The 21,992-nt window shown below is 39.8% G+C and overlaps 1 protein-coding gene across 8 annotated transcripts in view; it reads left to right on the forward strand.

Moving 5' to 3' along the window:
• Positions 1 to 649: 649 nt before the first annotated feature.
• UNC79 (unc-79 homolog, NALCN channel complex subunit) overlaps positions 650 to 21,992 on the forward strand; it is a 113,782-nt gene continuing 92,439 nt past the window's right edge. For 7 of the 8 annotated variants that reach the window (XM_074908577.1, XM_074908580.1, XM_074908581.1 and 4 more), the window contains exons 1-7: positions 650 to 786; positions 6,290 to 6,410; positions 12,164 to 12,468; positions 15,840 to 16,010; positions 18,966 to 19,058; positions 20,300 to 20,355; positions 20,984 to 21,113. In XM_074908577.1, the coding sequence (XP_074764678.1) occupies positions 765 to 786; positions 6,290 to 6,410; positions 12,164 to 12,468; positions 15,840 to 16,010; positions 18,966 to 19,058; positions 20,300 to 20,355; positions 20,984 to 21,113 (898 nt within the window). In that variant the 5' untranslated portion in view covers positions 650 to 764. The remainder of the gene's footprint in view (positions 787 to 6,289; positions 6,411 to 12,163; positions 12,469 to 15,839; positions 16,011 to 18,965; positions 19,059 to 20,299; positions 20,356 to 20,983; positions 21,114 to 21,992) is intronic. The other variant, XM_074908582.1, reaches the window with a different exon arrangement.

Genomic DNA, 21,992 nt, shown 5'->3' on the forward strand with positions numbered 1-21,992 from the left:
TTGACAGCATCTGGGGCAGTAACCCCAAGGAATTGGTGAAGGAGAGGGCACACAGTTGGGGCTGAGCTCAGCCCTTGTCTCCTTGGGGAAGCCATGATGGTCCCGAGATGCCTGGCACTACAGAAAGAACTGGGGGAACCCGGCCAGGGGGACCTGACTGCGTGTCTTCCTGAGGTACACTGCTGGGGCCCAGGGAGGATCAGTACTCAAGGGAACAACATTCCTCTTTCAAGCAAAGAATTAAATGGAGTCCCCAGACACAACCCCATGAACAGCCCCTGACAGTAATCCCGCCATCCCTGGCCCAGCTCAGGGCTGCCCCTCTTGCAGCTCCCTGTAGAAGAGGGCCGGGCCGGGAGGTGCGCTCCCACCGGCCCCCTCAGCGGTCCCAAACGCCCTCGAAGCCCCGGGGGCACCGCCGAGGCCCGGAGGGGCACACCAAGATCTTCCGGCCCGGCAACTCCCGGCCCCGAGCTCGGCGCTGCGGCGGGGTGAGCTCGCAGCCTGGCCCGGGCGTCTCGGGGCTGCCCCGGGGCGGAGAGGCCTCCCCGGCCCACCCCTCGCGAGGCGGCCCCGGTGCCCAGGCGCGCTTTCCCTTTAAGAGTGCGCTGCCGCCCCGCCCCGCCCGCCCGCCCGCCCGCCGCTCCCCTGCCCGCAGCCCTGCGGCAGCGGCACCGCTGCTGGGGCGAGGCGGTCGCCGCCGCCTTCACCGCGGCCGGGGCCGGGCGCTCCTCTGCGGCTGAGGGGCAGAGCGGGGCGGCAGCATGTCCACGAAGGCGGAGCAGTGTGAGTGGCGGGGCCGGGCGGCGCGGCGCGGGCCGGGGCCTGCCCGAGGGGAGCGGGGGGCGGGCGGGGGCCGGGGGCGCCTTCCCGCCGATGGCGCTGCCTTGCTGCCGGTCGCCCGGCGGGGTAGCGCTGCCCGGCCTCCCCCCGCCCCATGCGGCGTCCGTGTGGCAGCTAGTGCAAGGGGCGGGGGGGGAGGGCTGCCTTCGTTCTGGCTCTTTCTGTCTCCGCCGCTGCCGGGTGCTTGGCGGCGGCGGCCCTCGGCGCATCTCGCCGCCCGCCCCGCGCTTGGCCTCGTCTGGCCGGCCGCGTTTGTGCAAGGGCAGCGCCGGGGGCCCGAGGGCAAAAAAGGAGGGATCGGGGATGAGAGTTAAGATTGAGACCGACGTCTTGGCCCTTGGACCCACGGTGGGAAGGGTCCAGCCTCCTTCGTCTGCCGGTGCAGCTCCCTGTCCCGAAGGATGTAGCTGCCGGAGGGACTGGAGATCTGACGGGAGGCTGGAGGTGGCCCATGTGTTGCCATCTTGAGGGTGGTCTTGCAGTGAGATGGAGTGAGGAGGGAGGTGTGCTGTCATTCTTGCCCCTTGAACTTAAACTGGTTGTTACTGTCTTGCCTACACGCTGCTTGCCACAGCTCCCAGAGTCTCCCAGCAGGAGCCCCCCAGGTGCCGACATCCCCCTGCCCAGTGCCTAGCCTGCCTCCTCACAGCCATGGATGTTTCAGCCACCATGTTAGATCCCATCGGAGCAAGACCGGATGACACACGGCGGTTGGGGCATCAGTGGCAGGGCCATGCTAGTGTTCCCTGCTGCTGTTACTGCTGCTACCAGCTGGTACCTCTGCAAAAGCCCTGGTGGGAGGCTTAAAAAAAATACGGGGGTAGTTGAGCTTGTTGCCCATATTAAATCTATTTTCTCTCCTGCTACAGTGTCACGCTTGAGCCAGGCAGTCTGTGACCAGTAGTTTGGATTGATGTTTGTCATGATGACATGATGTGATCTGTCACCTCACATGCTGAGACTTGCTGTCTCCTTCCTTAAGATCACTGGGAAGGATCCTTTTATTTATATATGCCTGTGCTAATCAGATCTAAGGAAAAGAATACTTGTATTTTTTTCCTTTAGGTCTTACTGCTTATTAAGAGTGATGAATAGTGTTGCTATTAAAATGTTTTGTGGATGCTAATTTATTGCTGTAGGGATGCACTTCTGGCCTCATAAATAGAGACACAATGTTCTGACCATGCAGCAGCCCTGAAGTGTGCCATGTTTGGATCTGTACTGTTCTGTTCTTTCTGTTTTCCCCACCCCCTACTTGAGTTCTGTAATTGTTTCTTCTTTCTTGTGGTACTTATACATTAATTATGCTTCTTTCACGCTGGCATGTGTAAGAATTTCTGCTGTCTTTTGTCCCAACATTGCCTTTGGCATTTTCTGCCTTTTCTATTCTGCCTTCTCTGTTCTTCCATTCCAAATGGTTTTGGTCTGCTCTGTTTCAGCTTCTCTTTCATATTTTATCCTTGTCTGTTTTTTCTTTTTATCCCCTTGTACTGCTCAAGACACTGCATCTTGGCCTGGCATATCCCTGTTGCTCTCTATTTTAAGATTTACTTGGGGCCCAGATTTCAGAACTTTCCACCTCATGACGTTCCTTTTCGTGGTGCTCCAGGTAGAGTATTGGGTTAATGGACATAACCTGTGCGTTCTAACCTACTGAATGCATTTTGTTTACCAAGGCTGTTTCCCCTGACTATTACGGCATTACAAAATGTCTGTGTCTCTACATAACTTCAAGATTCTCTCTCCTGCAATTTTTGACAAATGTTGATGGACTCCAGCAAGAATAATATTGATGTGCATACATTGCTACTAGGCAAACCTTCAAACCCCAGCTGTTGCTGTTGTTGCTTCTGCCCTCGTTGACTGACAGGCAAGAACCAGAATGTCTCAGGAAGGAGTCAAGTCACAAGTCGTAATGAATCTCAATTTACCAAGAACAGCAGCGAAACACTGTGAATGATGAAACAGACTGATCAGAACAGAAGCGGCGCTGGTCTAAATATGAATCTGTGGCCATGCCACAGCTTTTTGACAGGTTGTATGAACAACAGGTAAAATGTGGCAATCTGGGAAATTGTCTCGAGAAGCCTCCCTTTTTTGTAACCACTTGCATCTCGTATCTCATACCAGCGGTATTGATGGTGACTTTCATCATTTGACTCATCATGGCATGCCTGAAATGTTTTATCGTATTCAAAGAAAATTAGTTCTTCTTCACCTTAAATAGCAGTAACTGGTGTTTAGTTGCGGTAAGTAATGTCCTGGGAGCGCTTGATGCGCACTCTGTTCTCCAGGACAGTGGAGCAACCAAGACCCTCTCTAAAGACTCCTAATGGTTTCAGTCTTGATTCGGTCAGTGCTTACAAGAGGGTTAGGGAATGACATTAGGTCTGTGTAGATCCTAAAGAGATACCCAGCAAAATATCCTGGAATAACTTTTTATTTCTTTTGAAAAATTCGTTTATGTCATGACCCTGTGACAATGTCAAAGTACTTCCACACATTGATACTACTTTTTGAAGTGTATCTCTGGGTGCTCAGAAACTCAGAAAATTGGGTCATTCACACACTTTTGTATCTTGAAAGCTGGCAAAGTTTTGCTCTGGGGCACCCTTCCAGAAGATTCTTTGTGTTCTGGGTGCTGTGGTCTGGGAACCAATTGTCAGTGCTCTGGAAAACAGAACTGAGAGGTGAGGTTAAAACCTTTAGCCTAAAGCTAATGTTAATATTTAGGCTTTATAAATAAATTTTCTGTTTTGGTGTTTTGCTTGATAGAATTGTGTGACAGTGCTGATTAATAGGAATATATAGATTTCCTTCTTCATTAAAAAAAAAAAGGTGATTCTAGATACCTGATACCCTTTATTGAAAATAAGTAGCTGTAAAGAGGCAGGCAGTTCTTCAGAATAAATCTAAACCTGAATTCTGACATCATCTTTGGCATTTTGTTTATCCAGTTCACTTGCAAATATCTGACAGCAAACCATGGCAGACACAGTAAATCGTGCATCTTGCTGTGAATTGTTCCTTGTCGGGTACTGTGAAATGTAGTCTGTTTTCACTGCAGATATGCCTGGCTTCATACTCTTTTTTTTTTTTTTTTTTTTCCTTGGCGAGAGAAAGCAGCATCACAAAATACATTTATGAAATGATTTCTTGCCTAATCTAACCTAATCTAGAATAGTTTTTATAGGGATCCTCACAATGGTTAAAAAAAGAAAGTGTCTATCCTTAAATAATCTGGCAAACTGACCTGCAAATCTGGAACTAAAACTGAGATAGTGGGAAGGAGTGGGGTGTGGGATGAGGAGGGGAAAACATGTCTTGGACTGCTACAATACAGTTCTATAACCTGGAATGAAACCCCCAGGGGGTTTGGGTGTGTGTAGGAGGCTAGTTATGGCTGGTCTCACAGAGGCAGGAATAACCTCCTGCAGAGCACAGTTCACATGCCACAGGCCTACGTGGTGGCCTGCAAGGTTCTCAGCTTGCTTCTACATATACTGAGGCAATCTGAGTCCACGTGACCCAACGTCTGTTTTCAGTTTTTTAAGGGGGGGGGGAAAAGTAGTGATTGATATTAATTATCCATTAATGTCACCTTAAAATAAATTTGTGAAGTCAAACACTTAAAAGTGAAGAAATATAATTAAAGTTGCTTATGCATCCTTAGTTGATTACTTTTACATATGCATTATGACAGTGTCACTAATAGCATCTTTACTTGCTGCTTTACCATAGACCCCAGCCCTTGTCAGTCACATGAGGGAGGGGCTTTTTTCATGTGATGAAGCAGGATAATATTGTGAGGGAGACTTTTGTCTGTAGAAGCTTCACTTGCTGCTGAAATTGGGAGGGTATGGTCAGTATTGGAAATGGGAGAAAGGATGATGATCATGAGGGCAGCTGGGTGCTGGAAGACTGCATTGCTTATCATACAGTTCAAGCAAACTATTCTTTGCTTGATGTTTGTTTGAGTGTTCCTCATTTTATGGATAAGTGACTTGAAATTGTCAAACCTCATTCACTGGGTGACTGAGCACTCACAGGTGCTTTTGTTTGCTAGATGTGAAAGTCCAATACGTACTCCCATCTATACTCACAAAATGGCTCTCAGTATCTCAAGCTGAGCCTCCAATAGCAGTTGCAGACACTTTGCTCTTGGTGTCTGTCCCTCAGACTTGGATACAGTGTCGCCTCTTCTCATTCAACTTGTCAATGATACAGAAAAAAATCAGAATGCTCATGAAATATTCAGATATAGCAGCAGTGAGAGGCATGAAGTTAATGCTCTTCTGTTCAGCGGAGGACTTAATAGTATTCATTCTTTAATGCTATTTGACGGAGAGAATAAAGCAAAATATTGATTAATTGCTCATTTAGGAAGCATGTTTTATCTTCCATGCTGAAGGAGTCCTGTAGGGGAACAAGGTATATCTTGGCATAGTGAAAGACTGTCCTAATCCATATGCTCAAGGGCTGAAGTCATTCAGAAGCATCTTCCCCTTTTAACTGCCTATTACACAGTCTTGGTGCACTTCTAACATGATTAAGCCAGCCAGCTCGGCTTTCACTGAGGCCGTGCCTGCACAGAGGGATGATGTGAACAAGTGCTGAGCAGTCTAGTTGGAAGCACAGTTGAGCTGGTTCAGCTCTCTGCCACAGCCAGTGCACTCTTCCTCAGCAGAGTTGATTAACCTGAGCAGAGCAAACAGGAGCTTAGGTGACTGATAAGACTGTCTTGGGCCATACAGGCAATGTAAAGCATTGCAGTTATGGCGAGTAATCACTTATTTCCAATACTGAACAAGGATCTCTATTAGAAAAGAAATCCACTATTATTTGTAAAACAATAAAAAAATGGTTTCAGTAAACCTGTAGAGCTCCTGTTGCTCTTTGAAATCCCATCAACTGCTTGATCAGACTTCCTAAGACACTTAAGCAGCACAGATCTCTTCGTATCTTTAGTTCATTGCATAAAGTAAATGTATGGCCTAAAGTAAATCATATAAGCTTTCCCTGTCTTAGTTTATATCTCTGCCTTGGCTGTAGAAATATTTAACCATCTCACACGAACCTCCTGTGATCCAATGACTCATTCATTGTAAATCAATATTGAGATGCTTGGAGACACGGAAGAAGTGCAGAGGTTTTTTTTTTGTTGTTGTTGTTTTACTGGTGGGTGGGTTTTTTGTTTTAAAAATTTGTTAGCACTAGGTTTGTCTAACAGAGATGCAGGCATTCACTTTCATGCTTTCCTTGGCACTGGAGTGTTCAATTTGTTCAGCAAAAATAGAAGGAATGGAGGGACTTTTCTGGTTTTTTACAGTTAAATTCTTAAAAAAAAACCCAAAACCCAGAAATGGTAGGAACAGATGTGATTTTGTCAAAGTCTGCAAAATACCTAAATGAAAGTTTCTGTGTTTGTTTTTTGTCTTTTATGTAGTTGCTTCCAAAATCCGTTACCTTCAGGAATATCACAATCGGGTTCTCCACAACATTTACCCTGTGCCCTCTGGAACTGACATTGCAAATACTCTGAAATACTTTTCTCAGACGTTATTGAGGTAAGTTTTAACTAATGCTCTTGAAGAAAAGAGAGCTAAAGAATTGATTGACTTTGAATTATTTGCAAGATTTAATGGGTCAATGCTCAGCCAAAAAGAGTCAGAGCATAATTTAAGAAAAGAATGGTATGAATTAATTTCTTCAGTGGCTGTTGCCCAATTTGCCCAGTTGAGCTGCTTATTGAGTGGCTGATTCTAAAATAAACTTGGTTGATTACACATTTGCTTGGCCCTCCTAAGACTCAGCTGAATGCACAAACATGCTGAAATTGTGAAGAATAGGATCTGGTGATCTCTCTATAGAGTTTTAGATGTGTGTACTCATGACCTCCTTGACAGTCCTGGTGCCTCAGGATCCTAGAGCAGTAAGCTAGATGAGCAGAACTAGGTTCTTACTGTGCCATAGTTCAGCTGGCTGTCAGGTTCGGGTTCTGGTTCAGTCCCTTATAACAATATGAGTAGACATGAAGTTTGTATACACATCTGGCTTTGGATGGCAACAACAGGTCAGGATTATTCTGATCCGGGATGTTGATTTAGTGCAATACGTAGTAATAATATATAGTACTAAATACCATATGATTACGGAATAGGAAATACTACCTCTTGTCTTGTTAAAAAGATAAGAAAAATTGTGAGACTTAATTAGGAGTGGCATACATTCCATGGTGCTACCTAGTGGATTTGTATTTTCAAATTATTTTTAAAATGGCCTTTGACAGTGAAGAGATTATTTTTGTCTGCCCAGGTTTTGGCTGCCACTAGTTTTCACGTCCAGAAAAATGCAGTTAAAGCTGCATTTCTATGCATAGTTTCCTGATTTATACCTGGAAAGATTGTCCCTGCTGTCAGAAGATACTTTGAAAAGACAGCTATTTGCCTTATTTGATGAGGAAACATTAACAAAATACAGTTAAGATATATATTTGTACACATACCCATATGATATATTCAAGTTGAGAAGCAAGAAATTAAACTCAAAAGAATGACAGTAGTTCATTCTAATGTCTATTTAAAGTGCATGGGATGTGTCAAAGTTCTTGACCTTGTTTATAAGAAGGAAAGATGAGTAGACAGAAAATACTGTCAGTGTAAAACCTGTTCACTGCAAACTTAAAAACCTCCTGTTTACTTTTGAAAATTTCAAGAGTAGAATTGTTTAACCACTGTGAAATCTGTTTCCCTCATGTTGAAGAAACTTACGGCAACAGTAGGGTTTTTTTAAAGATTAGTAAATTAAAAATTTTGTCTAATTATATTGCAGCAGTGGGGGAAAAAATGTTCAAAGAGTCACTAAAGATACCCCTGAAATGTGGCTCTGTTCCCACATCAGGCTGTTTTGATGGATTATTTGCACAACACACAGACTTAAATCACATTTAAGTAAGGTTCTGTGGGATGAAACAGCCTTTGATTAAATGCTATGGCCCTTTAAGCTGTTAAAACAAGAAAGTTGGAGTTGATTCTGAATGTTTTCGTTCTTAGCTGTAACTACCAAGTGCTGTAATGAGATTTGTTTCTTTTTGGGCAGAAGTTTATTGGGACAGGATGGATTTAGAGTCTGCTGCTTAAAGGAAGTGGCTTTATACCACTCTGTTGTCTCCATCTTTCTAAGCAGTGCAGCTGACATGTCCTGTGGGACAAATTCTTCACGCTTCATGAGCAGTGATGTTTCTAGACTTACCAAAAAAGCTTTATACTTAGCAACTATGAGAACAGATCAGAAATCAGGGCAGCAATTGCACAATTGAGCAACTCCATTTCTTTATTTTATGTTCAGAATGGGACTGAACCAAAATCCTGTTGTTGATAATGCTGAACCTCATGGGGCAGAAGTGATACTCGTATCTGGTACGCAGGTCTACACAAATGGCTTTGCCCTTCATGATCTGGGATCTGAGCAGCCTCAGAACTAAAAGGGCAGCAGAAATTGAAGCCAGGACTTGGATGTAAATTTAAGTGGACTGAGTTCTGATATTCATCAAGGTCAAATCCACATTCTAAATCCCCATAACTGGATAATTTTAACTGTGGGTCAAAGCCCGAATGCTATGGTTGAACCTGTATAAGTTTATACACTTTCTGATACTAAGAAAGAAGCTGGATAAAAAAGCAAAACAAAACACACCCTGTATTTAGTGTGGCAGATGGAAAGAAGGAAACTCCCACCCACTGTGTGCAGATCTCTGCAAGATTTACCCTAAAACTAAACTGACTAGTTAAGAACCCTTCTGAAGAGTGTGTTCAGAAATTTCTTTGAATATTCTGCATGCTGAGTCTTCTTTCTGCCTCCTACACTGAGACTCCATTGTGCAAGGTTTAACATCAATGATAGAAGTACTTGGCAGAGAATAATCTTTCTAGCTTGAGACAGAGCGTATGCAATGAAACTGGGCTGCTAAGAGAATACTCATCAAACAGTGGCAAAAATGCCCATTGATTTCTGGAGATTTTTAGGTGTGGTCTTCAGAATAGGTTGCTTGTGGTCATCTACTGTTTTAAAATAACTTAAAAAACTGTTTCCCAGTTTGATGTGTACTCTCCTTGCAGCTGAATTTTTTTAGGACAAACATTTTTTGATGAACATATATAGTCATAGGAGTAATGGAGGAATAGTGATTAGTTGGAAAATTTCATATGATGATTGGGTTTTACAGATGCAGCTTTTACTGTTTATTATACTTTCTACCTTTCCATGTTATGGACACATTGACTGTGTTCTTTTCAGTGGGGCATGCCCACTGTTTTGGATCACATTCATATGTGGTGTCATTCTGCTAGCTATAGTTGGATTGCACAAGGGATTAATTTGCTCCTTTGCTGTGTACATAGCCTCAATAAATCACAAGTTCAGGGGTGGGGGGAACAGATGTGGAATGGATGAAAAAATTAAATTCCTTATTTCTATGAACAAACATCACATAAAATCACCATACACAATGCATAGCACATTGATTCATTTAGTTCTTTAATTTTCTCTTTGGGCAACAGCATTTTTTTACATTACAGCATGAATTTGTTTCATGCCCTGCTCATTTTCAGTGTTTTCTCCCTCATTTGAGGAATGATCTAAGACGTAATAAACATCCTGCAGAACAGCTCATTCTTTCACATTTTCTTAGAAAGACATATGGAGAATTTTCTCCAAGTGAAATGTTTTTCATAAGGAATAGCTGTAATTGCCCAGTGGCTAATTAATGGCCAAGCTTGTTTTGCTGCCTAGGTGAGATGCAGTTCTCTTGCAGGCATTTTAGAAACCTTTCCTGGAAGGCAGTGATTTTGGGATAGTTCTGCAGCAAAGATGTACAAATCTTGAAAAAAGCCCTGGTAGCTTTGTCACTTGTCATGGAGCATGTTCAGTGTGGAGTTATGATCAGCAGACACTCAAAGTTCTCAGTACTTGGTTTGAACAGAGGCAGGAGCAAGCTGCAATCATTGTACCTTGGTCTTAGGGGACTTCTTAGATTTTCAGTGTTGACTCATGTTTATTAGTTTTAAAACAAGGTTCAGGCAAAAGCCTGGGTCTGAAAGTTTGGTTTTGGTTTGGTTTTGTTTTTTTTTTTCCTAAATTTGGCGTGATTGCAGCTGGAATTTATATATGGTCTCCTTGCTGTTCCTGAAGTGAACAGAAGGATGCCCTGATCAAGATACAAGATGGTGTGCTTTGGCCTCTAATACATAGATGGGCCATAGCTCCCTGTTAAAAGGAAGGGAAGCCCATAGAGTAAGCTCTCCATCACTGCTTTACATTTTCCAAAGCAAGGAGTAATTAATACAGTAATATCCTTTATGGAAATAAGTGTGCTTGAAGTGATGTGTTGGCAAGTAAAGGGATGGGTAGTTGGTATCATCTGTTGGTAGACAGGGAAGGAATATAATTTAGTACCTTCATATCTCTAAACATGAGCTGCAGAGTATGGCAAATGAACATCAAGCAAATTAAAAGGAATCAGCACTCTGATTATTTGTTTTTAAAGTCATACTAGATCTTAGGTGATTTTCTGATATGATTTCATAAACGCTGTCATGACAGTCACCACATTTCTTGTACTGGACATTGGGTAACAGAAACCAAAATAATCTGCCAAATATGTAAGGCACAATAAAAAAGGGGAAAAAAAGGATGTAGTTTCTTAAAACAGACTATGTCTGCTATCTCTGACTGCAAGTGTGATATGATAGTAGCCCCTTGGCATAGAACTGTGCTTGTAAGCGTGTTTTATATATATGGCAAATGAATGACACCTTCTCTTATAAGCACCTTAGCAAGAGTTTAACTTACTCATGTAAACTGGTGAATTGCCTTGTGAGGTAAGATATATCTTTGCTAAGGTGATTATACAATAGGGATTTCTATACTGTTAAAAGAGGACAGAGGTTTCCAGAAGTGCTCCCTCTTGGCATAATTCTGCTCTTGATTAGTCAGTGGAAATTTTAATGCCACTGACTTGTCTTTTAGAAGTTTTAACACTGACTTTGGGAACAGAGTTAAACCAACAGCAACTGTTGTCACTGAGAAGTGCAAAACGTGCTTAAAAAAAAAAGGCTTTGTGTGTGGTTTAATATATTTAAAAGGTTTATTTTATAGGCACATATGAAGATTATGAAGTAACCCTCTAATTGTCTGATAACTAAAATATAACACTGCTTAAGTGACAATTTATTTCTATTTAAAATAGTGGGTCTTTTTTTTTTTTTGAATAAATTAGATTAACATGTTTACAACATTCTTAAAACAACATAACAAGCTGGTTGACGTATAGCCTCTATTTTGATTCCCACTAAATCCTTTTTATTTTTTGAAATTATCTCTCCTTTAGTTTATAGAGATTTTTGTTGAATAATAACGTAAGTAACAGCAGGAATGTATGGTAACATACTGTCTGATCTGCAGTTACGTAATTGGTCTTGCTTGCTTAGCCCTTAGATTTTTGAAGGTAACTATTTACCCAAGGAGTGTTTGTATTCATAAAGTAAAATGTTTCCTCCCTAAACATGGGCAAAATTAAAAACACACATAAACAACCATTATCATTAGCTCACAAACATATGCTAAAGACCATCTACAATATATTATTTTACAACTTTTCCAAATGTAGTTTAGTTAACATTTTAGAAATATTATATTATTTCTAAATCCATGTGCCTGTTTAAACTTCATTATCTCAAATGATACTGAGTGAGTGGTCATGAAACAGTATCATAAAATACATACAGACATTATTTTAATGCAATAAACATGTGATTTTTAAGACTATCTTAACAAACACACATGTTTATTCTTTGCTAAAACATGTTTCTGCAAGTGCCACACCTATATTTTGCATGTTTTCAGTCAGTTGGTTCAAAAGATTATAGGGGGAAAAAAAAATCTCTCAAAATCTCAGAGTAAGATACCAGCCTATTGTGACACAGCTATTTTTCCATAGCAAACACTTATAATTCTCAGAATTTTTCTTAACTGTGAAACATGGGTAGGGCACTGAAACATGCATTTTTATATTTTTGCTCCTTATGAACCAGATAACACATGAGATGCAATGAAATTTCCTAGATGTCAATTTTTAATTCTCTTATCTTGAAGCATGAAAGTGAATGGTTGCTAGACTTTTAGACTTGCTGGTTTTGGGAGCAATTGCATCTTATGTGGGATGTATCTGGTCTTTTATTATTTGTTTTATAGTGTCATTTCAATGTAATGTGCTGTTCTTTGTGTCTTTGTTGTCTCTTTTTTTTCTTTGTCCCCCCAACAGCATTTTGTCCCGCACAGGGAAGAAGGAGAATCAAGATGCCTCCAATTTGACAGTGCCCATGACCATGTGTCTTTTTCCTGTGCCATTCCCACTCACCCCATCTCTAAGACCACAGGTCAGTTCCATCAACCCTACTGTTACTCGCTCCCTCCTTTACAGCGTCCTGCGAGATGCTCCATCTGAACGTGGCCAGCAAAGTCGTGATGCTCAGTTATCAGACTACCCATCTTTGGACTATCAAGGACTTTACGTGACACTGGTGACACTGCTGGATCTAGTTCCCTTGCTACAACATGGTCAACATGGTAAGCAGGCCCTTGAACCCTTCCAGTACGCTTAACTTCAGTGCTGTGAATCCATGAATGATGCATAAATGCAGTAGAAGAGATGGGCCTAAACTGACCTGGATCTGGAATTCAAATCTTCTGGGATGTGTTTATATCCAAGTGTTTGGTTTGACTTTCTTAAATAAAAGATTTTTTTTGCTTCCTGTGGATTTGGGTTTGAATTCTAAGGTTGTCTGATTTTTAGTGATATGCTGGTGGTATGTAACTAAAATACAATGGTATATAACAAAAATAATGTGGATGGGTCTAAAAATAAATCTGGATTTTGCATTTGAATCTGCTGGGATATCTTCAGACTGGTCTTTTTGGTGTAGCTCTTTTAAAAAGGCACAAATTGTTTGCAAATGTGTATCTGGCCTATAACAAATATGCAGATTGAGTGTTTTGGTGAAGGTCCATCTCTAAATAGAACATAGCATGCATTTAATTGAAGGAAAACCATGGTAGTGGTGATTTGAGATGGCTCTAAGATATTTTTGGGTAAAAAGATAGCAATATCTCTGATTTACAGAAAAGCCGTTTTTTCTTATGTTTCAAATTAGTTAATCACAAGATTTTTTTTTTCTGTTGTGACTGAGTTTTATTTGTATTTTCCCTCAAGCTCTGCATGTTTGGCTTGTTAGCCTGTAGCTTTCCATACTGAGATTCAGGAGCCTAATGTTCTCCTTATGTTACATTAGCCAAACATTAATTTTCACCATGTTATCAGGGTGTATTACTTACACAGTTCAGTACAGGAAGATTGTCAGCAATCTGATACACTGTGGAAATTCTTTTGGAGGAAGGTTGTTTCTGTTAAATCCTGAATTTCTTTTGAGTTGGCAGCATCATGTTTTGAATCAAAAGGATACTGCACTAGGAAATGATATGATTTTGTAAAAGGGGGGCTCCTAGTAAATTATAGACTTGTTAATTTCGGTTTCTAGGAATGGTGGAGTCAATTATCAAAACAATCTTTTAATAAATAGGTAACATGGTGGTAATTAACAACCAGTGGAGACTTATAAAGAACAAATAACACTGAGCAAACATGATTGATTTTTTTTTTTATGACAACACAATGGCTCTCCTGGTGGGATTTTCCTGTCTTTAGTCAGGCTTTTGTTGCTCTGTTGCTTGACATCCTAACAGGCAGTCTGGGACATACGGTCCCCACTTGAGTGAGGAAAACACTCCAGGAGTAATCACCAGTGACTCTTGTCAGCTGGAGGGCTATACAAGTGGGAATCTTACAGGAGTCTGTGCTGGGTCTAGTGTTATGAAATATCTTTTTTTTTTTTTTACTTGGCTGATAGAAATGAGAGCGCACTTTGGTTTACAGGGGTTATCAAGATGGCAAATAGCATGTTCTTTGTGTGAAAGGTATCTGATTCAAAATGATGTTGGTAAATTGCATTCTGTTTTAAAACATCTTCAAATGAGAAATGTGAAATACTGTGTTGAAGCGGGAGAAATCAAAGGCAGAAATGAAATGGGGGAAGTACTAGCTTGAAGCCGTACTGCAGAGAGATCTGTCTGTTAGGTAGGTCAGAGGCAGACCATAAGTCAGTAATATGTTAATATTACTCTTACAATATGTAAACAGGTGTTCTGTGTATGAGACACCCAGAGCATTTTGTTTATCATTCTAACAGCCCTAGCAAGGCCTCAGGTGGACTAAACTTTTCAGATTTGGCCATCTGGCATGAAGAAAGACATGGGCCATTTGGGAGGAGTTCAGGAAAGGGAAACAAGAATGATTTGAGGTCTAGAAAATGTGAACAGTGAGGAAAAACAGAAAGAACTTGGTTTAGCTTAGAGAAAAATGGGAGACATGATTATCATATACAAATATGTAAAGATTGCTGCAAGGAGAAAGAAAGTAAACCAAGCTATTAAACTGCAGCAATGGAAATTTCAGAAAAAGGAAAAAAAAAAAAAAAAGGCCTTTTTATGTTAAAGATGGTTAATCACTAGGATGAATTGCCAGGAGGAGTAGCCTGTCTTGCAGATTTTTAAGAACAGTTTAGATAAATATCTGCCAGGAATAATTTGGTTGACTCATACTTGGGGCAAGGGGAGGTCACTTTTGGTAATTTTTATGGTTCTGTGTACAGAGAATTAAATGTTGCAATACAACGTGTTATTTATTTCTCCCTCAGTTTAGCATTTGACTAAATATATTTTTTTTATCAGAACGATCAGTGTTGTTTGGGTAAGTACAGCTGGTGCACTAACTGGTCCTGAGCTTTCGTGCAATCAGATTATACAAAACTCTTGATGCTTATCTGGAGAATATGTGTTGCAAGAGATATACACTCTCTAGCATTAAGGGTCTGGTTAGACCCTTGCATAGAAGACTTGCCAGAACCACTGAAATGGAGTGCTAATTTTAATTCTTACTATGACTCATGATGTTTACAGCTACAGATCTCAGCACTTTACAGAAGCAATTTTAAATCATACTAGTTGTGCAGATGAGACTGAAGGCCTGTGTAAAAAAAGATTACGAAGTGAGTAATGAAAGGAATCCCTCTCATGTAGGGGAAAGGCTTTCTGATGTACTGGGATCATCATATAGGTTCAAACTTGGGGTTCATTGAGTATTGTAATCTTTCTCAGAGTTATTTGCCCCAGCTCAGTTCCTTATTTGGAAGAGGGTATAAAGATTCCACAATAACCTATCCCCTCCCTTTGTATCTTGAAATGTTGCACATTTCTTAAGTATCCCTTTCAAAGAGTTACAGTATAATTAATTAGAATAAATATGGAAATCCTTAATAAATACTTTCTTTTAAGCCTTGGCCATTTTTGGCCTGAATGGCTTCCCAGGATAACAAGATCCATAGTTTAATCATAGTTTAATGGTATTTGGAAAATAGAGTGTTGCTTCCTGTAGTCTCTCTTGAGGGTAATTAAGATCAGGATCTTATTTTTCTATAACTGATAAAGACTAGAATGCTTTTTGCAAAAGCAGGCTTTTCAATACGAAAGTGCATATCAAATTCTGATTCTAAAATATCTCTGCTTAAATGCAGGCCATTGTATGTTAATCACTGTATGATTAAAATCAGCATTGATTTTCATCAGTTATTTTACTGGCTGTAATGTTCATATTCCCTTCAAACTCTTCTGAGTACTGATGAACAGCTGTTTCCCTCTATTTTAGGAGGGGCTTAAAAATGATCGGTGAAGTATCTTGTCTATAGTAATTAACTTCCCAAATTACTTTGAAGGGAAAACTTGAATTTAAATGTAATTTTTTAAAATAGTTTTGTAAACTAAAAAGTACACATTCATAATTATTTTTCCATTGTAATGATTCTGTATTTTTTTATTTTATTCAACAGATCTTGGGCAATCAATTTTTTACACTACTACATGCTTACTTCCTTTTCTCAGTGATGATATTTTGAGTACTTTACCCTATACAATGATTTCAACACTAGCTACCTTTCCTCCATTTCTGCACAAGGATATTATAGAGTATCTCAGCACATCTTTTCTGCCTATGGCTATATGTAAGTAGAACTCATTGTAGTATTATTATGTCTCAGAAAACATGATGCACTGCTATAATAGTATCAGCCTGTAGGAGTCAAAGTTTGATCTGGCATAGAATTGTAACGGTATATCAATCTGTTGTATGTATATATGTAAAATAATACCATGTGACTATTTTTCAAAGGGAAATAATTCTATAATTTTTATTTTTTTTTATTATGCTGTGTTACTGTGTGAATTCTTCCTTCATTTAAAGGGTGAAGTTTGTTAAAGAAACACACTGTTTTCAGACTCATAGAAATTTCAGTGCCAACAGTGGGAGTTTTGAATATAAAATCAGTGGGGAAACTGCGCCTGAAACAATAGATGCAATAACACCATAACTTTTGAATCTGGACTATATCTGGATGTACAAGAATGACTCTTATCAATGTAATGATGTTCTGATGAGTTTCTGATTTTTCTCCTTCCCTCTCTTCTTGGCATATTCTCTTTAAGTTCTGTACTAAATAGCTGTGCCTGTAATGTCTCCTATCAGTAAGTGTTAAGACTGAATCTGACAGTGCCTGCCTGCCTTTTTTTCTTTCTTTTTTTATTCCTATCCCTGAGGTTGTCACGTGATTACATAATTTCATAATCCCTCCACAATGTGAATCCTCAGGTGTGTTCTGAATGCTCATCTATGTACCTGATTAAAAGCTTGATGGGCTTTCAGTAGTAGTGAGACATTTAACCATGTTCTGCAGATGGAAGCATTAGGATCAATATCAAAAGTCAGTTTTAACCAGCAAGCCTTTTATGGTGTGGGTGATCAAATGCTGGAACAGTTTGACAGAGAGATTGTAAATTCTTCATCCTAGTATATGTTCAAAATACAATTGGTCCTGATACCTCCTCTAGTTGACCTTTCTTTGAGCAGAGGGGTTGGATGAGATGATCTCCAAATGTCTCTTCTAACATCAGCCATGCCGTCATTCTGTGACAATGTCTCTTTCTTATTTGTATTCCAGACCTTTATGGAAAAAGATGAACAACTTTTTTACAGAGATCAACGCTCACGTTATTTAAGCATGTAAAACGTGCTGTTAGAGCATAGAAAGAAGCATTGTCCAGTGTTTTGAGATTAAGATTTCATGGAAATTTATTATGTACGTTTTCTGGCTCTACCAGTCAGTGATCTTGGAGAAATTCCTTAACCCTTCTGTACCTCAGTTTCCTCATGTAAAATAGTCCCTTGTAAGACATTGCAATGATGTTTTCTCTGTTACTTTTGACAGATCTAATGCAAATGAAAATTACTAAGATATATTTCTTACATATGTGCAATAGGTCCTCTTTGGGTTAAGACCAGAATGTTGCATTAAACTCCTTTTCCTTCTATTACTGTTACCTGTTGAAGAACAGCTGATGTAGGTGACTTATCCTGTCCTGTCTATCTTCAGATCTGTAAAACTATTCTCCAAACAATTGCTTGATCCAAATTCTTGGTTTATTTAGATACTATTTCCTAACTGCCCTTGGCAGTGATTGCAGTCACGTAGAACATGGGAGCAACCTTTGTCATGCTGCCTTTTTCCTCAGTTTTGGTTAGATCTCTGTATGAAACCAGTCTGCTGCTCTTTAAATTTGGCTTCTAGTACTGTGTCCTACTTTTCTTCTGATGGCCACATTTTAATTGCCAGGTTAGAGCTGCTGAGTATTTTGCAATTTAAATCCATACAAATAGACCTTGCCATAATAATTTGGAGGCTCTTACATCTGTGGATGAGATTCAAAAAAGAATGAACAAAATGCAGTGAAGAGACCCAGAGTAATGTTGGGTCATGTGGAGAAGTACTGGATAGAAAAGAGGAATTCTCCATTTTCCCTTCCCTTTTTCTTTTGCAGTTGAGTGCTCTTTTAATTAGTGCCCTAGTCTTTCCTAACCAGGAATGATATGCCCCTTTACAAGGTGAGTGCAGAACCTTTGCTTCCCCTAGTGTTCAGCTCTAAATCAAACCAAATGGGAGGATGTAAGAGATTGTGTAAGCAGCTGGTGATCCAGATGGGAGGGATGAAAGCATCTCACTGAACTGGTAGCTACAGTTCTGTGCTTCTATCCCAAATACTTGGTTCCCAAGCAGCCAGGTTTGGGAAAGTGCTGTGAGTGAGGATGGGAAGATACATCGCACATCTCTGTGTAGGAAGTTGCCTTCAAAGCCATTTTGCCATATTACAGTTCAGCAAATAAACACCTACGCTTTACAGGGTTTTTCCAAGGATACAGTTTAATAGTAACCGTTTTGTAGGAGATCAGAAGGAACTCTAGCCACCTTATGTGTGAGATCAAAGTTACAACAGCCTAGCTACACTTCTGTGCTACTGTTTATCATTATCCTAGCACAGCTCACATAACAAGTGAGGACTAATTTTACTGGTATGTAGCTGTAACTTGAACTCATACCATGTGCTCCTTGAGAAGTAATCTGTGCCATACACCAACAGCCAGCAGCTACCATCACCCCAACCCTTCCATTAGTGTACCTCAACAGCAGACTCTATTTTTTCTTTTTTCATGTTTCTTTACCCTCCACTTCTTCTTTACCTTTCCTGCAATCCAAGCCCTAGATGCACTTGACTATACAAATGACATTACTTTGACTAGTCTGTGGGTTCTGAAGGTCGGTGCCTGAGAAGATCCTTGTCTTTAGTTAATGCAGCTCTGAGAATGAAATCTTACTGATCTGGAAAACCAGGTTCTGTGAATCAGTACCATATTCTTAGTCATCTTTCTCTTTCCAGCAGAAAAAATCCTCCAATACAGAATGTTTCTAGTTTTTTTGGGTTTTCTGGATTGTTTTTTTTTTAATGAAAGGGTACCTTAGGAATTTTTCTTGCATCAGTTGGAATCAGTTAGATGCTATTCTCGCCTGATTTTCCTCGTTATACAATGGAAAATGTTGTTTCTTTTTTTTTTTTTCCTTTCTTTTAAGTGGGATCCTCAAAAAGAGAAGGTGTTCCAGCACATGTCAATCTATCTGCATCATCAATGCTAATGATTGCAATGCAGTACACATCAAACCCGGGTATGTGTAAACACGCAACACGGTAACATTCTCTCTAAAAGTAAGTCATGAAGTACTGTCCAATGCAATCAGAAAAATCATTTTCCAGATGGGAAAAATCAGTCTCACCATCCAACACAGGATGAAGAAGATTTTAGTCAAAACTGGAATTTCTGAGCATCAGGGTTCGAGTAGTCATTATGTAGATAAAAGATCTCATTGTGATGAAGAAGTAGGATTTGACCCGGGATTGAAGGCTGATCTGCTTTTGCTTGACATCAGAAAGTAGTGTTGATAGATAACATTAGTGTTGGAAAGAAATTTTGACTATGGAAATTAATAGTAACAGTTTGTCTTATACTATGATTCATATCCCATCAAATTCACAACTGATACTATTTTTTAAAGAAGACAGGTAATTCTGGCTGCAGGCTCAGTATAACTATAATGAGTTTAAATAATGAATTTAAATAAGGCTATTCTCGCTCACTGTGATACGGTCCCAGTTAAATCAGTGGGATCATATAACCAAATTGAAACAAAATTTAACCTAAGGGAGCTGTTACATTGCACGATAGTCAGCTATCTCCTGTTTTATGTAAGTGGGTAGATGTTGTGTGTGTAGGAACTCCACAGTGCAGTATGGCCATGAGAACTGTCACATCATGCCAACGTAGTTCACAGTGGTAAATAAAAGCAGCACACCATTTTTAAAAGCTACTCACACAAGTTAGTTCTTTTTCATGAAATGTTCTTTTGTTTGTGAATTCCATGTTCCAGCCACCTGAGGAAAATGTTGCCCCATGTTTTTTGGGAAGTCAAACTTTTGAAGTAGTTTATTTGAAAATCATTAAAATAATGCATTGTTATATGTGACTTCTTACTGCCTCAATATGAATGGCAGGATGCCCATTTACAGCTTTACATTGTGCCAGAGGGACAAAGTTTAAGGGAATTAACAGGTATTCTTAAACTAGAAGTGTTTGAAAAAGATCTCGATTGCTGTGCAAAAAGCTGCACACTCATAATACTCATTATTTTACTGCATTCCTCGACAGAAACAAGTTACTACTATATAATTTTTAATATTCTATGATGACTCTCAGGGCAATGATTCTTCAGCAAACCCTTTACGATAAAAAGTAATTAAATGAGGTATAGAGTTTTGGACGGACAAAGCAAAGACAATCAGCTAATTATATCACTTCTGTAACTCGAGTTTCCATTTCAATATTGTGTCTATACTGTCTTTTCTCTCTCAGTGTATCACTGCCAATTATTGGAATGCCTTATGAAATATAAGCAAGAAGTATGGAAAGTAAGTTTATGATCATATATACTTTGTGGAAATCACTCTTATTGGATGGTAATGAAAACCAGATGGCTTGAAAATTGAACTGACTGTGTGCCAAGGAGTTATAAATGATCTTTGTATCCAGTCCTCATTCTGGATTATGGAGAGAAAGGTCCCTCTGATTTTTAGTTTACAGAAGCAGCTCCGTGTTTTGTAGAATAGAGCTGTTTCCTAAATACTTTGTGGTTGTGGCTCCAGTTAGCAGAAATTTTAATAATGACCAATCTTCTCAGTTTGTGTAGGACTGAACTTTTATGAGGACTATTTGTGAATATTGTCTTCGCCTGAATCTAATCTGGATCCAGCTATTTATCTATATTGCACCTCTTTGCTCCATGGCTAGATAGAGGCTTCATTTGCTATATGTTAATACGCTATGTGGTGTGGGTGGGTAGCTGTGGGAAGCTCTGATCCAAACCCAGAAGCCAGTTGGGAACAGTTAAAGTTAGTCATCTAATTTACTTGTAAGAGTGTACAAAGGCATGAAATATATATGTTTTATGTGTTCAGATATCTCTGAACACAAGTGATGTGTATTGAATTGTGTTTTGCTACCTTTCAAAATAAACACTTTGTATGTGTCTTTCCTTAGGATTTGCTATATGTGATAGCTTATGGACCATCTCAAGTTAAACCTCCAGCAGTACAAATGTTGTTTCACTATTGGCCCAATTTGAAACCCCCTGGGGCAATCAGTGAGTACAGAGGACTGCAGTACACAGGTCAGTGCAGCTGGTTTTGTATAGGCCAAAATAAATACAAAGGAAATAATCAGAAGTGTGTTAATGTCATGTGTTTACAGTTCTGTGACGTATTTTGAAATATATTGTTCGATAAGTTGGTACTTTCATAAGTATATACAATATTCATTTCTCTATATTTTCAGAGATGTTATGAAAATTAAAAACTCTGATTGTAGCTAGTAAATATACATTACACCCAATACTGACTAAACCAGAACAGGAGAAGAAATAAATACAGTATACCAAATGGTCTGTGAAACTGCCACCTTGGCCTCACAAGGGTTCTGGCTTACGTTCCTTTCAATTATTGCTTTGGTTACCTTTGTTGTGCCAGCTGCTGTCACTGCTGCTGTTGCTAAGATTCCTTATCTGGCTGTTACTGTCAAAAAAAGTCAGGTGATGTCAAGTGCAGTCAGTATAATGGATTATACAGTCTCAAGGTTGACTATAGGGTGAAAATGAGAGACAAAGTCAGCAATGCAGCTGGGGCAGAGTAGGCAGATGGTACCGAGTCCTCTGTCCCCCAGACTCCCCAGTGATACTGATGGAATTGTGCTGCTACAGTGGAGACTGTCCAGCAGCAATTCATGACTTGATTTTACTGCTTGCCTGTCTCAATCTATTTCAAATAATCTCTTGTCATATGGGATATGTTTTGTTCACTTTTAAAATTTCTGGACCAGAATGAGACATTTTAAGTAATAAAAATGAAGGGTTAGGAGAGACCTTAGAAGACCCCCTAGATCAATTAAAGCACATCCTGAATGTTCCTGATATTTGTTTGTCTGATCTGTGCTAAACTGGTCTTCCCTTGAAGGGTTGACAGATTTTTCTTGACTTTAAAAAAAAAAAAATCAG

The sequence above is a fragment of the Athene noctua genome, chromosome 6 (genome assembly GCF_965140245.1).
Source record: "Athene noctua chromosome 6, bAthNoc1.hap1.1, whole genome shotgun sequence".
In the NCBI taxonomy this organism is placed as follows: domain Eukaryota; kingdom Metazoa; phylum Chordata; class Aves; order Strigiformes; family Strigidae; genus Athene; species Athene noctua.